The 14,304-nt window shown below is 41.4% G+C and overlaps 1 protein-coding gene across 1 annotated transcript in view; it reads left to right on the top strand.

The window, feature by feature from the left end:
- Positions 1-14,304, top strand: part of Anp32b (acidic (leucine-rich) nuclear phosphoprotein 32 family, member B) — a 30,276-nt gene that overhangs the window by 5,650 nt on the left and 10,322 nt on the right. Inside the window, exons 2-3 of the mRNA XM_013023329.1 lie at positions 6,678-6,827; positions 11,462-11,584. Of these exons, the coding sequence (XP_012878783.1) occupies positions 6,678-6,827; positions 11,462-11,584 (273 nt within the window). The remainder of the gene's footprint in view (positions 1-6,677; positions 6,828-11,461; positions 11,585-14,304) is intronic.

Raw genomic sequence — 14,304 nt, 5'->3', positions numbered from 1 at the left:
GCTCTACCACTGAGCCACCTTCCCAGCCCCTCATAACTTGTTTAGGCTGTCATATTTTTTTTTCCACTTGTTCTACAAATCCTATTTGCCTTCCTAAAGAAACGTATTCCTAAAGAAGTCTCTTTTTTTCCTTCAAATTTTAACCACTTTTTTTTTTTTTGGTCGGTTGTGGGGCTTGAACTCTGGGCCTGAGAGCTGTCTCTCAGCTCTTGAGCTCAAGGCAAGCACGCTACCACTTGAGCCACAGCACCACTTCCAGTTTTCTGGTGGTTTATTGGCGATAAGAGTTTCACGGACTTTTCTGCCTGGACTAGCTTTGAACTTCGATCCTCAGATCTTAGCCTCCAGAGTAGCTAGGATTACAGGCGTGAACCACCTGCACCCGGCAACATTTATGTTTTTGTTTTTGTTTTTTGTCTTAACCACCTTTTTGAGTTCATCACTTGAGTGTGTATGTGTGGTATGCATATACCTAAACTTCTGTTCATCTGTTTTTCAGTAAGAGGGTAGAGAGACTTTATCACCCTCGCTACAAATGCTGAAACTATCTGAGAGTAAAACACCACCTTCTATGCTTCTGTTTAGAACTTTAAGCAGACTTGAAGTCAACTGATAGTGTTTTCAGACCTGTTATCTTTGAACACAGCCCTAAGTGAGGCCCAACTTTATGTGGTAATTCCCTCGCTCTTCACTGTGCTTATCTCCTAGTGGCTGGCTTATTGTATGTGCTTCTGGAGCTCTTCTCTAGAGGGTAGCACATTTCTTTACATTCTTCTCAGCTTTCCTAGAAAAGTCAAGGAAAGGGCCCTTTCTGCTTAGCCATACTGCCCTCTGACCTATTCATCCCAATAAATTGTGTTCGCTTCTGTTAGAGTTAAACGTCTGGTGAGTTGTTCATGCTCTCACTTTATTTATTTATTTATTTATTTTTGGGTCCTGTCATGGGGCTTGAACTCTGGGCCTGGGTGCTGTCCCTCAGCTCTTCAGCTCAAGGCGAGCACTCTACCACTGGAGCCACACCGCCACATCCGGCTTTTTTCTTTTTTCTTATGTGGTGCTGAGGACTCGAACCCAGGGCCTCAGGCATGCAAGGCAAGCACTCTTACCACTGAGCCACCTTCCCAGCCCCATGCTCTCACTTTGAAACATATCTGTAATTAGCCTTTAGAGGAAAAGCTGTCCCCACCTCTGCCAAAAGTACAGTACTCTGCCACTGAGCTATGTTTTCCAGTCCCTATCATCTCATCTATTAAATCAAAATAAAAACGAGTTTTACTGTGTATAACTGATGCTGGTCTCAAACTTGAAATTATCTGCTTCTACATACACCATCACACTCTTCATTTCCCACCTCCTCTTTTTCCCTCTCTCTCCCCTTCTCCCTCCCACTTTTCCCTTTCCCCCTCTTTCCTAGAGTTTGAACTGTTTTGTGCACGTGCTTTTCCATTGGAGTGTGTCACACCTCTAGCCCTTCATTTTTATTGTGCATTTTACTTAGGAATTAGGGCTTGTCATTGGTGATTTCTTCTGGTGTATTTTTCCCCCTTGTGGTAAAGATATCTATGAGGAAAAAATGCAAATACTTAAGAGTTGTGTGACTTGGTCGGTTGTGGGGCTTGACTCTGGGCCTGGGTCTTGTACCTGAACTCTTCAGCTCAAGGCGAGCGCTCTACCACTTGAACCACAGCACCACTTCTGGTTTTCTGGTGGTTAATTGGAGATAAGAGTCTCATGGACTTTCCTGCCTGAACTAGCTTTTGGCGGGGGTGGGGGGTGGGGGTGGGGGTGGTTCGGTCATGGGGCCTGGACGCTGTCCCTCAGCTCAAAACTAGTGCTCTACCACTTGAGCCACAGTGCCACTTCCAACTTTTTTCTTTATGTGGTGCTGAGGAATCGAACCCAGGGCCTCATGCATGCAAGGCAAGCGCTCTACCACGGAGCCACCTTCCCAGCCCTGGGCTAGCTTTGAACCGTGATCCTCAGATCTGTCGCCTGAGTAGCTAGGATTACAGGTGTGAGCCTGGGTTTTGTGTTTTGGTCTATACATGCCAGTCCTAGGGCTTGAATTTGGTCCTGGGTGCTATTCCTTTTTCACTCAAGGCTGGTGCTCTACCACCAAAATAGTGCTTCATTTCCAACTTTTTTGTTGTTGTTGTTGTGGGACTTGAACTCAGGGCCTGGATGCTGTCCCGAGGCTCTTTTGCAAGACTCTAGCTCTTCCACCGCTATCACTTTGAACCATAGTGCCACTTCAGGTTTTCTGGTGATTAACTGGACATAAGAATCTCACTGATGGGGCTGGGAAGTTGGCTCAGTGGTAGAGCGCTTGCCTTGCATGCCTGAGGCCCTGGGTTCGATTCCTCAGCACCACATAAGCAAAAAAAAAAAATCTCACTGACTTCCCTGCTTGGGATGGCTTTGAACCATGATCCGGCCATGATCCTCAGATCTGTCTCCTGAGTAGTGAGTATTAAGGGGGTGAGCCACCAGCACCCAGCCCATTTCCAACTTATTGATAATCAATTGGAAATAAGAATTTCATAGACCTATCTGTATAGTCTGGCTTTGAACTATGATTCTCAGATCTTAGACTTTTGAGGATTATGTGAGCATCTGGGACCGGATGGTGCATGCATGCGTGTGTACATACAAGTATCATGACTTGAAATAAAGGCCTCTCATACTCTTTTGAGTGGCTTGGTGGTGCTCTGCCACTTGGGCCACATCTCCAGTTCTTTGTTTTGCTAGTTAATTGGATGGGTGAGGGGGCTTGGAGTTTTCTGTGCTGACTTCAAACCCTAATCCTCTAGATCTCAGCCTCTGAGTATCTAGAATTACAGGTGGGAGCCACCAGTACCTGACTAGATTTTCATAATCAAGAAAGGTTACAAAATGAAAAGCCAAAAAAAAAAAAAGTCCCTGAGCCTCTAGTTTTTCTGTTGTTGTAGGGTACTGAGATATATTTTGTTTTGTGTTTTTCATTTTTGTTGGTGGTGGGAGCTGAACTCTGGGCCTGGGCGCTGTCCCTGTGCTCTTCAGCTCAAGGTAAGCGCTCTACCACTTGAGCCACAGCGCCAGTTCTGGTTTTCTAGTGGTTTATTGGAGATAAGAGTCTCATGGACTTTTCTGCCCAGACTGGCTTTGAACTGTGATCCTCAGATCTCAGCCTCCTGAGTAGCTAGGATTACAGGCATGAGTCACTGGTGCCCAGCTTCACATATTTTTATTATGCATATATTTTAAACATTTTTTATGCCAGAGTTAATTCTAGGAATGAGTCTCATTAATAGACATTTAAGCCATTTTCTACAAGTTTTTCTCAATATTCTTATGCTTTATTCTTTGTATTTGAACCTCTAATCACATGTCCTCCAGCCTGGGCTACACGACTTGATCCTGTCATGTAGGAAGGTGTGGTGTAGGAAGAGGTGTGTGTGAGTGTGTGTATGTATTCATATAAGCATATAAAATTGCTCACAGTTCTGGAGGTTGGGAAATTCAAGATATGAGTGTCATCAGATTCAGTAGTCACTGAATCTGTCACTGGACAGGGCTTGTGCTCTGATTCAATGATTAGTGACTTTGCTTGTGCTCACATGATGCAGAGGGACTGGGGTGATCTCTTCAATCTTTTTTTTACAATTCCATTCTTACTACCTTTACTTTTCTACCACTGTCTTATTACCTGATGACTCCAAACACAACTTCATCCCAGACCTCCTTCAACTCCAGACCCATGTGCTGATGGACTGTTGGATTTTGTTGTTGTTGGTGGTGGTCATAGGATTTGAATTCTGGGCCTGAGTGCTGACCCTCAGCTCTTTAGCTCAAGGTGAGCACTCTACCACTGAACCACAGTGCCACTTCTGATTTTCTGGTGGTTTATTGGAGATAAAAGTTTCATGGCCTTTCCTGCCCAGGCTGGCTTTGAATTGAAATCCTCAGATCTCAGCCTCCTGAGTAGCTAGGATTACAGGCATGAACCACCAGTGCCCGGCTACTATTGGATATTTTTACCTGGACATCGCATGGTCATTTTCAGCTTGGTATTCATTTTGGTGGTCATTGTGTTCCCTTTTCAAAAGTTGTGCCTTATTTCCATGAGGTTCTCTTTTTTTCTGCAGACAGGGTCTTACTACTATGTAACCTAGGTTGTTCTGGAGCTCATAATCCTCCTGCCTCTGCCTCCTGGTTGCTGGAATCATTGGTGAGGTGTGTACTACCATACCGGGCTTCTGGGTTCCCATTTTTCTAAATCAGAATCTAGACCTCTACCAGAACCTTTGATACCCAGCAAATAAACATGATGTGTCAGCTGCTTTATAGCCTTTCTGTCACCCTCTCCCCAGTTTACTCTTTATGATTCCCATTCTGCTGTTTGGTTCAGTAAGCATGTTCTAACCTCCATGTGAATGCTTTGTGGGTTTTGTTTTGTTTGGAGACAGTCTTGCTAAGTACTCCAAAGGTTGGCCTCAAATTCAGTCCTGCCTCAGCCCTCCTAAGTGTTGAGATGATGATGGTATTTTTTTCTTCTAATTATTTTTTATGATCCAACACAATAGTTGAAGAAGCATTTTTCCCTAAGCTGGAAGGCAGTATGATGAACCTTATAATTAAACTTTAGGCATGTTAGTGTTATTTTGTATAACTTTAGATACCTTGTTAATCACAGAAAACCTTCTAAATCAAAAGGGGAGTATTTTAATTGCATTTTAACATACTGCTTAAATGGGTGAGCAGTTGCTCTTGACTGTTTTGATTTTTTTTTTTGACAGGCTGTCACTGTTGTAGCACAGGCTAAGTACAGACATGAATAAACAACAGAAGTTCTGGCATTTCCCCTTCCTTTTCCCCCAGGGGTTAAGTTTTAAGCATTTTCTCTGACCTAGAGTTGTTACAACCACAAATTCATGAGGTTGAGGTAAATATTCTCTTCTCTTTACAGGAAACTAAAGCCCAAGGAAGTTAAATGACTTCTCCAAGTTGACAGAGATGGTTGTGTCAGAGGCAGGATTGAATCCCAGGCATCTGGCTCCATAGCCTAGCTCTGCTAAGAGATGACCTCATGTTTTCAGTTCCTTGAAAGGAAAAGGGGGTCGGGGCACAGGGCACAGCGGTATTTTAGCAAAGTGGAAGGAAGACAGAAGTGGTATAATAGGTGTGTATGCATCCTGAAACCAAGGCTCCTGAAGAAGTAGGGTGGTAAGAGGTAGTGAGGTGAGGCATTTATGTATTGATGGAAGAATACCAAGCCAGTGTGTATTCCACAGTTGTTAGCAATTACTGGAGTAGCATTATTGGATTTGTATGGAAGGATAGAGACATTGTTACTTGTTGGTTCTTTTTCCACTCTCAGCATCTCCCATATGTGTACTTGTTTAATACTATTAAACATGGTAGTTTCATGCAAGAATGCCTTTGGCAGTTAAAAACTTTAATTTGCATCACTGTAAGTAGATGAAAGTGTGTTAAAGATTCAAGCTTTAGAGTCAACTGTTAAACAACAAAAGTGACAGTAGGAATTGTAGGTTTGCATAGCGGACTACTAAATAACTCAATTCAGAATGATCTGTGATATCATTAGATGGATTTGAATTCTGAAAAAAAGGAAACCTAAAGGACTGAAAAAGGGAGCTAAGTTAATGTTTTAACAGTTTTCTACTCTGGAATGGCCTTTCTTAAGTGTAAAATAAAGATGGGTCTTTATTTTGAATTAAGGGTTCTTCCAGTGTCAAGATGATAATGGTAAAGAAAGTGTGTTTGTAGAAACCATTAGCCAGAAGTTAGCAATCTTTTTTTGGGGGGGATGTTAGGTCTTAGGGCCTGAACTCTGGGCCTAGGCGCTGTCCCTCAGCTCTTCAGCTCAAGGCTAGCACTCTACCACTTGAGCCACAGCGCCACTTCCGGATTTTTTCTTTTTGTTTATGTGGTGCTGAAGAATTGAACCCAGGGCCTCAGGCATGCAAGGCAAGTGCTCTACCACTGAGCCACCTTCCCAGCCCCTAGCGATTTTTTTTTTTTTTTTTTGTCATGGAGCTTGAACTCTAGGGTCTTAAGCTCAAAGCTAGTGCTCTACCACTTGAGCTACTGAGCCAATTTCCAGTTTTCTTAGTGGTTTATTGGAGATGAGAGTTTCACAGCCTCTCCTGCCTGGACTGGCTTTGAACTGAGGTCCTCAGGTCACAGCCTCCTGAGTAGCTAGGATTACAGGCGTGAGCCACGAGCACCTGGCGGTTTTGAGTCTTAAATCTTAAAATCTTAGGAATCAAATCTTTAAGACTGAAGTTAAATTGTATAACATGGCATATAGATCATCATTTATATTATGAATTAACATTTCGTCTTTGAATCTGCCGTGTGTGTGTGTGTGTGTGTGCGCGCGCGCATATATATATATATATATATATATATATATATATTTATTTATTTATTTTTGCCAGTCCTGGGGCTTGAACTCAGTGCCTGGGTACTGTCCTTGAGCTTCTTTTGCTCAAGGTCTGTACTCTACCACTTGAATCACAGCTCCACTTCTGGCTTTTTCTGTTTATGTGGTACTGAGGAATCAAACCCAGGGCTTCATGCATGCTAGGCAAACACTCTACCAATAAGCTACCTTTCCAGCCCCTTTTCTATATTTTTGACAGTGTGTTCCCTCCTTTTTTCTATGTTATCTACAGGTTCGAGAACTTGTCTTGGACAACTGCAAATCAAATGATGGAAAAATTGAAGGCCTAACAGCTGAATTTGTGAACTTAGAGTTCCTCAGTTTAATAAGTGTGAACTTGATTGCAGTTTCAAATCTCCCCAAGCTACCTAAATTGAAAAAGGTAAGTGTTTTTCTAACTTTTACATGACAGAACCTGGAAAAGGAAAATTGTTATGATTTTTGCCTGTAAGGGAGTGCTTGATGTAGAAAACTCTGAGCAGATAACAGGTTGGATCCTTGGTCTGTTGCTTCCTCCATGGGAAACTGCAAATCAGTTTTCCAAGGCTCTGTTTGCTCATCTGTAAACGTTGTGGTACTACTTGACTTTGTACAATTGCAGTGATGGTAAGTAGTTTGTTAATTGTTGTGTTTTATATCCATGATGATTCGAATTCATCCTGTAATACTTAATAACTATGAAATTTGATTGTGTTGTCATTGACTAGAAGGATCTAAAAGTTTCGATTACAGAGCTCCAGATTTCTGGAGCAGAAAGCTTATTAGTGTGTGTGCGTGCGTGCGCACATGTAAGAAAGATTTGGGTTTGTACTCCGTCCTTGCTCTTAATAGTGCTATTAATAGTGCTTAATAACTATTGGGATGCCTGTAGCCCTTTCTTGCACAAGTTTCACAGAATTCACCACAGTTTGGTCATTCACTTTATTAGGGAACTTAAGTTGAACTTTTTAATTTTGGGGGGGGGTCAGTCGTGGGGCTTGAACTCTAGGCTTGGGTACGGTCCCTGAGCTCTTCAGCTCAAGGCTAGCATGCTACCACTTGAGCCACAGTGCCACTTCTGACCTTTTTTACTGTTTATGGCCTTTTTTACTGTTTATGTGGTGCTGAGGAATCAAACTCAGGGCCTCATGCATGTGAGGCAAGCGCTCTACCGCTGAGCCACCTTCCCAGCCCCTTTTCAATTTTTTTTGTTTGCCATGGGGCTTGAACTCTGGGCCTGGGTACTGTTCCTGAGCTTCAGCTCAAGGTGAGCGTTCTACCACTTGGCACTGGACTTAAGTTGACCTTTTATTTAGACAAAGGCACACTTAAAAAGAGACTTATAATTTGGAAGAAGAGTGGTAGTCTATTCCTAGAGCTTTGAGTCCTAAGAGACTTGGTATATTTAATAAATACTTTTTTTTAAAATCATTTCTCTCCCCCAAATTTGATTTGTCTAGGTAATAAGTGCTCAAGCAGTCCTCTTTGAGTTTTAGAGCACACTTGGCTGATAATCAGTTTTTCCCTTCTAAGTATCACTACTGTAGAAATCAGGTGTAACGGCTGGGAAGGTGGCTCAGTGGTAGAGCGCTTGCCTTGCATGCCAGAGGCCCTGGGTTCGATTCCTCAGCACCACATAAGCAAAAAGAAAAATGCCAGAAGTGGCGCTGTGGCTCAAATGGTAGAGCGCTAGCCTTGAGCTGAAGAGCTGAGGGACAGTGCCCAGGCCCAGAGTTCAGGCCCCATGACCGGACCCAAAAAAAAAGAAAGAAATCAGGTGTAACCTTTTGAATTTGCATAGGTTATCAGTGATTTGGAAAACTGATTAATCCATTTACACATTTATTTAGCATAAATTTGATGCTTGCATGTCCGTTGTGGTTCTATGATCTGTTTTTCTAGCACTTCGTAAGTTTTCCTGAAATACCATGATCTGTGTACTGTTAGCTATATTCAGAAGTCAGTGTGATTACTTAAGGAGGCGGTATCAAATCTTTCTGATTTGGGGGGGGGGCTCATGTCTTGGGGCCTAGGTGCTGACCCTAGGCTTTTTTTTTTTCAGAACTACATAGCTGCCACAGCGCTCCACTTCTGGCTTTTGTGGTGGTTAATTGCAGAAAAAAATATCATGGACTTTCTTACCCATGTTGGCTTTGAACTGAGATTTTTCAGACCTCAGTCTCCTGAGTAGCTAGGATTACAGGTGTGAGCCACCAATGACCAGATCTTTCTGGAATTTTAAAATATTACTTATCACTTACCAGGCCAATGAGAGGAAACCATACTTAAAAGGAAGATTGAATGTTCCATTCCTGATATATACCTTCTTCATACACTAGAGCACAGGGTATTTACAAAGAAACAAGTACTAAGAAAATATTTGGGTGTGTGTGTGGGGGGGGAGTGTAGTTGTGGAGGTGGGCGGGTAAAAACAAAGGAGGAGGCAACAATGCTTGACAAGAAATGTACTCATTACCTTGCTCATGTAATTGTAACCCCTCTGTATGGTATTTTCACAATAAAAAACTTAGCAAAAAAGGAAGATATTTGGGGTATAAATACCATACATTTCCTAAATGTATACATTTCAAAATGGATATGGCAGTAAATACCTTAGTGGGTTTAGCTTATTACCTGTTCCATAAGATTGTCTTTGAAAATATGTAATATTATGTATGTGATATTCTAACCACATGATCCTAACTACACACCAAGAAAAGTGGTCTTTTATTTTTATTTTTTTGTTTTTTGTTGGTCAGGGGGCTTGAACTCTGGGCCTGGGCACTGTCCCTCAACTCTTCAGCTCAAGGTGAGGGCTCTATCACTTGAGCTACGGCCCCACTTCCGGTTTTCTAGTGGTTTATTGGAGATAGGAGTCTCACGGTCTTTCCTGCCCGGGCTTTCAACCATGATCCTCAGATCTCAGTCTCTTGAGTAGCTAGGATTTCAGGGGTGAGACACCGGTGCTCAGCACTTTTATTTTTATTAAAATCAAAGTTAATGCATGGATTATTTATTGAAGAGTAGTACCTTTAAAATCCTAGACAATGACTTGATTCTAGCTCATTCCATGACATGCCAAATAATTCATTGCATGGTTTCCATACATAGGATAGTTATAAAAACAGGGGTTCTTAGAATCTCTACTGTCTGGATTCATTCAGATTGTGCACCTAGTGCAATAACAGCTATGAAATCTGGCCGGTTACATTTTTTAGCTTTTTTTGCCAGTCATGGGGCTTGAACTCAAGGCCTGTGCACTGTCCCTGAGCTTCTTTTTGCTCAAGGCTAGCACTCTACCTACCACTTGAGCCACAGTGCCCCATCCAGCCTTTTCTGTTTATGTGCTACTAAGGAATTGAACCTAGGGCTTTATGCATGCTAGTACGCAGGCAGGCAAGCATTCTACCACTGAGCCATTCCTAGCCCTGATTCATTTTTCTTATTTGTCAGTGGAGGCAACAATTCTGCCTACCAAGTAGATTTGCAAGATATTTTAGTGCTTTGGGCTGGGAAGGTGGCTCAATGGTAGAATGCTTGCCTCTCATGCATGAGGCCCTAGGTTCAATTCCTTAGCACCACATAAATAGAAAAAGCTGGAAGAGGCACTATGGCTCAAGTGGTAGAGCACTAGCCTTAAGCTGACGAGCTAAGAGACAGTGCCCAGGCCCAGAGTTCAAGCTCCATGACTAACCAAAAAAAAAAAAAAGATATTTTAGTGCTTTGAATAATGCCTGGCACTTAAGAAATACTAGGTAAGGGTTCAATACCATTGACACTGATACTTAAGATAAACATAGAGAATTGGAACCAGCTGGGTGGGCCTGAGGTCTTTTAGCTGTAAGAAGAGCTTGAGTTAAGATTTTCTTCACTACTTTCCAGGCTCCAGTTCCTTATACTATAAGACCTAGAAGTTCTTGTGGAAGGCTCATGCCTTCATTGCCATATCACGTGCCTGGGCTACTTGACCTGCAGCTCAGAAATTAAAGTTGATTCTTGTAAATTGCCAGTTTAAGAGGTGGCCTCCGGGCAGCTGGTTTCATAAACCTGAGGCCATTGCTCAACTCTCCCCTCCTTTTTTGGGGGGGGGTTCCGGTCGTGGGGCCTGAACTCTGGGCCTGGGCGCTGTCCCTCAGCTCTTCAGCTCAAGGCTAGTGCTCTACCATTTGAGCCACAGCGCCACTTCCAGCCCTTTTTACTATTTGGTGCTGAGGAATCGAACCCAGGGCCTCATGTATGCAAGGCAAGCACTCTGCCACTGAGCCACCTTCCCAGCCCTACCCTTTTCTTTTTACTTTGATTTTGATGCCCAGGATTGAACTCAGGGCCTGTCCTAGCATACACTCTATTACTGGCACATCTCTCCCAGCCACTTTCCTGAGGTCTTGGAGTTTCTTTATGGATTAATTTTTGGAACCTATTTTGTTCCTATTGTCTTCTGAGCTGCACTATCTAGAACCAGTGTTTGAAGTGGTCACCTCAAACTTTGCTTGGCACAGGAAATAAGCTGTGTTGAATACATAAGACCATTTACCTTTTCTGGCAGGTACACAATTACTACAACTTCTTTAAGAATTTTAATTGTTTTGACACAGTTTTTAAGCTAGAAAATGTATTCTCAATGTTAGAGGTCAACTTTTCAGCAACACTTGTTTCAAGGTGCCTGTGGACTCATGCCTCTAGTCCTAGCTACTCAGAGACTGAGACCTGGAGGATTGTGGATTGAAGCTTACCTGGACAGAAGTGTTTCTAAAATTCTTGTCTCCAATTAACTAGTAAAAGCCAAGCTAGAGGTGTGGCTTAAGTGGCAGAACATCAGCCATGAACAAGAAAGCTGAGCAAGAGCATAAAGCCCTAAGTTCAGGTCCTGGTACTTGCAAAGAAAGAGCAGAGTAAAGGAGAAAAGAAAGTCTTACCATGTATTGTTCTCTGCCTAGTAGAAACAGGGATTATTTTATAATGGTTTGCTGTTTATGATACCTTATTGATGCATGGTTCTCTGTATTTGTGTGTATGCTGAATACGTTTTCTTTGCAGCTTGAGCTCAGTGAAAATAGAATCATGGGAGGTCTGGACATGTTACCAGAAAAACTTCCAAATCTCACGCATCTAAACTTAAGTGGAAATAAACTGAAAGATATCAGTACCTTGGAACCTTTGGTAAGTAATTACTTCAAAACTAAGAGTTACTGGTCATTTTCATTTTCATATTTATAGTGGGGAAATAATTGCTAATAATTGACTAGACATTGATTGCTTTTTTGCTTTTTATAGGAGTCCCAATTCTAAAGATCAGGACCTCTAGTTATGTGTATTCCTACAGCTGAGTTATTCCTTCTGCCTGACACTGTGGAGGCATCCTTCAAAGAGAATTCTTTATTCTTTTTTGTTTTTGTGCTTTTAAAAATTCATCTATTTACAGTAACCTTAAACATGTGTTATAGTTTTTTTCACCCAAATACATCAACAGGAAAAAAGTATATTGGGTAGCACATCAGAATTGTAGGTGGGATAAAGACAGTACTGCTAAGCTTTAGGTCTGACACTGTTGCCTAAAATTTTGCCTGGAAAGCCCAAGATAGTCCTTAATTTTTTTTTTTAATGTATTGAGATATAATGTGTCACTTGTTTATAGACTTGCTGTTGTGACCTTGGGCAAATTGCTTCTTCTTTCTAGGCCTCAAATTTCCTCATTGAAGAATTTAGAGGATAGTAATTCTGCCTTAATTGGGAGCTCTAGGGACAGAGTCAGATGATAAATTTACTTAGTTTTGTAGTTTGGGAAGTTGTGGCCAAAAATGAGCTTCTAGAGGCAGAGATTAGTGCAGGTATGGGGCAGTCTCATAAGTTATGCTATGTTTGGAGAGGGTCACATGCAGATAGGAGATGTCTTTCAGGACCTGAGACCATTCTCTTGGTATATTAAAGTATGTGGGGTTCACTTCATTTGTAAAGAATGTTGCTATTTAGTTAAATTGTTTTAGTTAAAATTGTGACATCTTTAATGAAAAGGAATGAAAGTACCTTAAAATTGAAACTAATACAATAAAAATTGATTTTTTTCCCTTTTACTAACTCTTTAGTTTTTGCATTAAGTGGGCATTTCTCATAATACTTACTTTGTTCCATAAACTTTACACTTCATTTTTGTTCCTTCATTTTTGTTTTGTTCTTTTTCTACAAACCAACCCCTATTCCAGTGATTAGATCAACATCAAATTTTGCAGTGTCCAAGAACATTAACATTTGCTCATACAACATAGAGAAAAGAGAATGATTGTCCTCTGTTTAGAGATGAGGAAACTGAACTTGGAAAATCTTAAGTAATCACTTAGAGTAAATAGCCTAGATCAAACCCAATTTCACTCTTTTTTCTTCTGCCCCTGGGTCCTGTTTTCTACCTGTCAACTTACTGCATACCCAATTTTCTAAAAACTGGAAATTACAACAGAACACTAGGTTGATGTTCTCTCAGTCAAGTGGGCTGCACTAAGTCTTTCTTTACTGGTGGTGGCAAGTCTCTCATACTAGTCCACTATCAGCAGAAAATAATCTCCTCCTACCCCTACTCTTTTAAACGAGAATACAAGATGGTACCTTTCTGTGCTGGATGACTGGCTATTCCTAATTCTTATGGCGGGTTTGTCACAAGCCTGTATCAGTGTTCTAGCACACAGTGGCAGAGCAGGAGCAAGTATTTTGCAGAAGTTGTTTACCTTTGTGTTGCTGATTTGGTCTGTAATGTATCAGATCCCCATGAAAGCCTTCTCAGGACAGTGCAGGATAAGAAACCACTTGTTTTATTTACCATTTTAGAAGATCTACTTATTCTGCCCATGCCATATACTATAGGTGCTATATTCAGATTCTAGGTGCTTTATTCAGATTCTATGTAGTAATTGTTGGGAGAAAAAACATTTTACCAATTAGATACTAATAGTATGTATGGCTCTTGATTTACATTGAGGAAGCTAAGGATTGGGAGAGTCTGAATCCCTTATTCAGAGTCAAGTGTAGCTCAGCCATACTTCGTAGCAGAGCTATGGTGCTACATACCAGGGCTTTTTGGAAAAAGCTTGAGATTCCCACTATCTTGCTCTGCTTGCTGGTTAGATTGCTTGGGGATACTAAATTGGTCTCCATACCTTCTCACTTGGAGTAAAGTAGATGTTGGAAATGGTGAAGGGGGAAGATGTTGGGTCCATTTTGACTTCTAAAAGTGTTCTTCAGTGGGAAAACACCATCCTCATCCTCATTAACCACATACATTTTGAACACTACATCAAGCCCAGTTCGTACAGTCAATGCAATGATTGTGAATGCCTCTGCTTGCTACAGGGACATTAATCGAGAGACAAAGAAGGCATCAATTCAAACTTCCTTGGACACCTTTTTTAAGAGACCTGGGCCATCAAAACCATCCCCCAAAGCCCTTCTAAATTCTAAGAAGGCAAGCAAAATTATTGTTAATAAAATGTTTAATGTTTATTATGGCTAGCCTATTAGTTTTGGTCAGACAGCTGGCATGATAAAGTTGTAAAACATTTTTTTATCAGTATTGACACATTACACTTGTGATCCAGGGTTATCTAACCTGTGTATTTTGTATCTGTTGGGCTTTAAGCACAATTTTAGTATGTTTAGACAATTCTAGACTGGTAGTTATTTGGGAATTGTGTATATTTGCTTTCATTTCATTTCTAGCATACTGTTTGGCACTTCCAAATTATTTGATGCTGAGTACTTTGTCAGGAGGTAGCCAAAATTTTCAGATTCATGTCATTGTGAAACGAGAGTCCTGGTTGGCCCTGTTTACTGGAATAGTTGAAACTAGAACAGAGGGTATTATAGAACATTTTAGATAAGTATCACAGGAAGCA

The sequence above is a fragment of the Dipodomys ordii genome, unplaced genomic scaffold (assembly GCF_000151885.1).
Source record: "Dipodomys ordii isolate 6190 unplaced genomic scaffold, Dord_2.0 Scaffold67, whole genome shotgun sequence".
Lineage (NCBI taxonomy): Eukaryota > Metazoa > Chordata > Mammalia > Rodentia > Heteromyidae > Dipodomys > Dipodomys ordii.
This window is presented reverse-complemented; position numbering and strand designations above follow the sequence as displayed.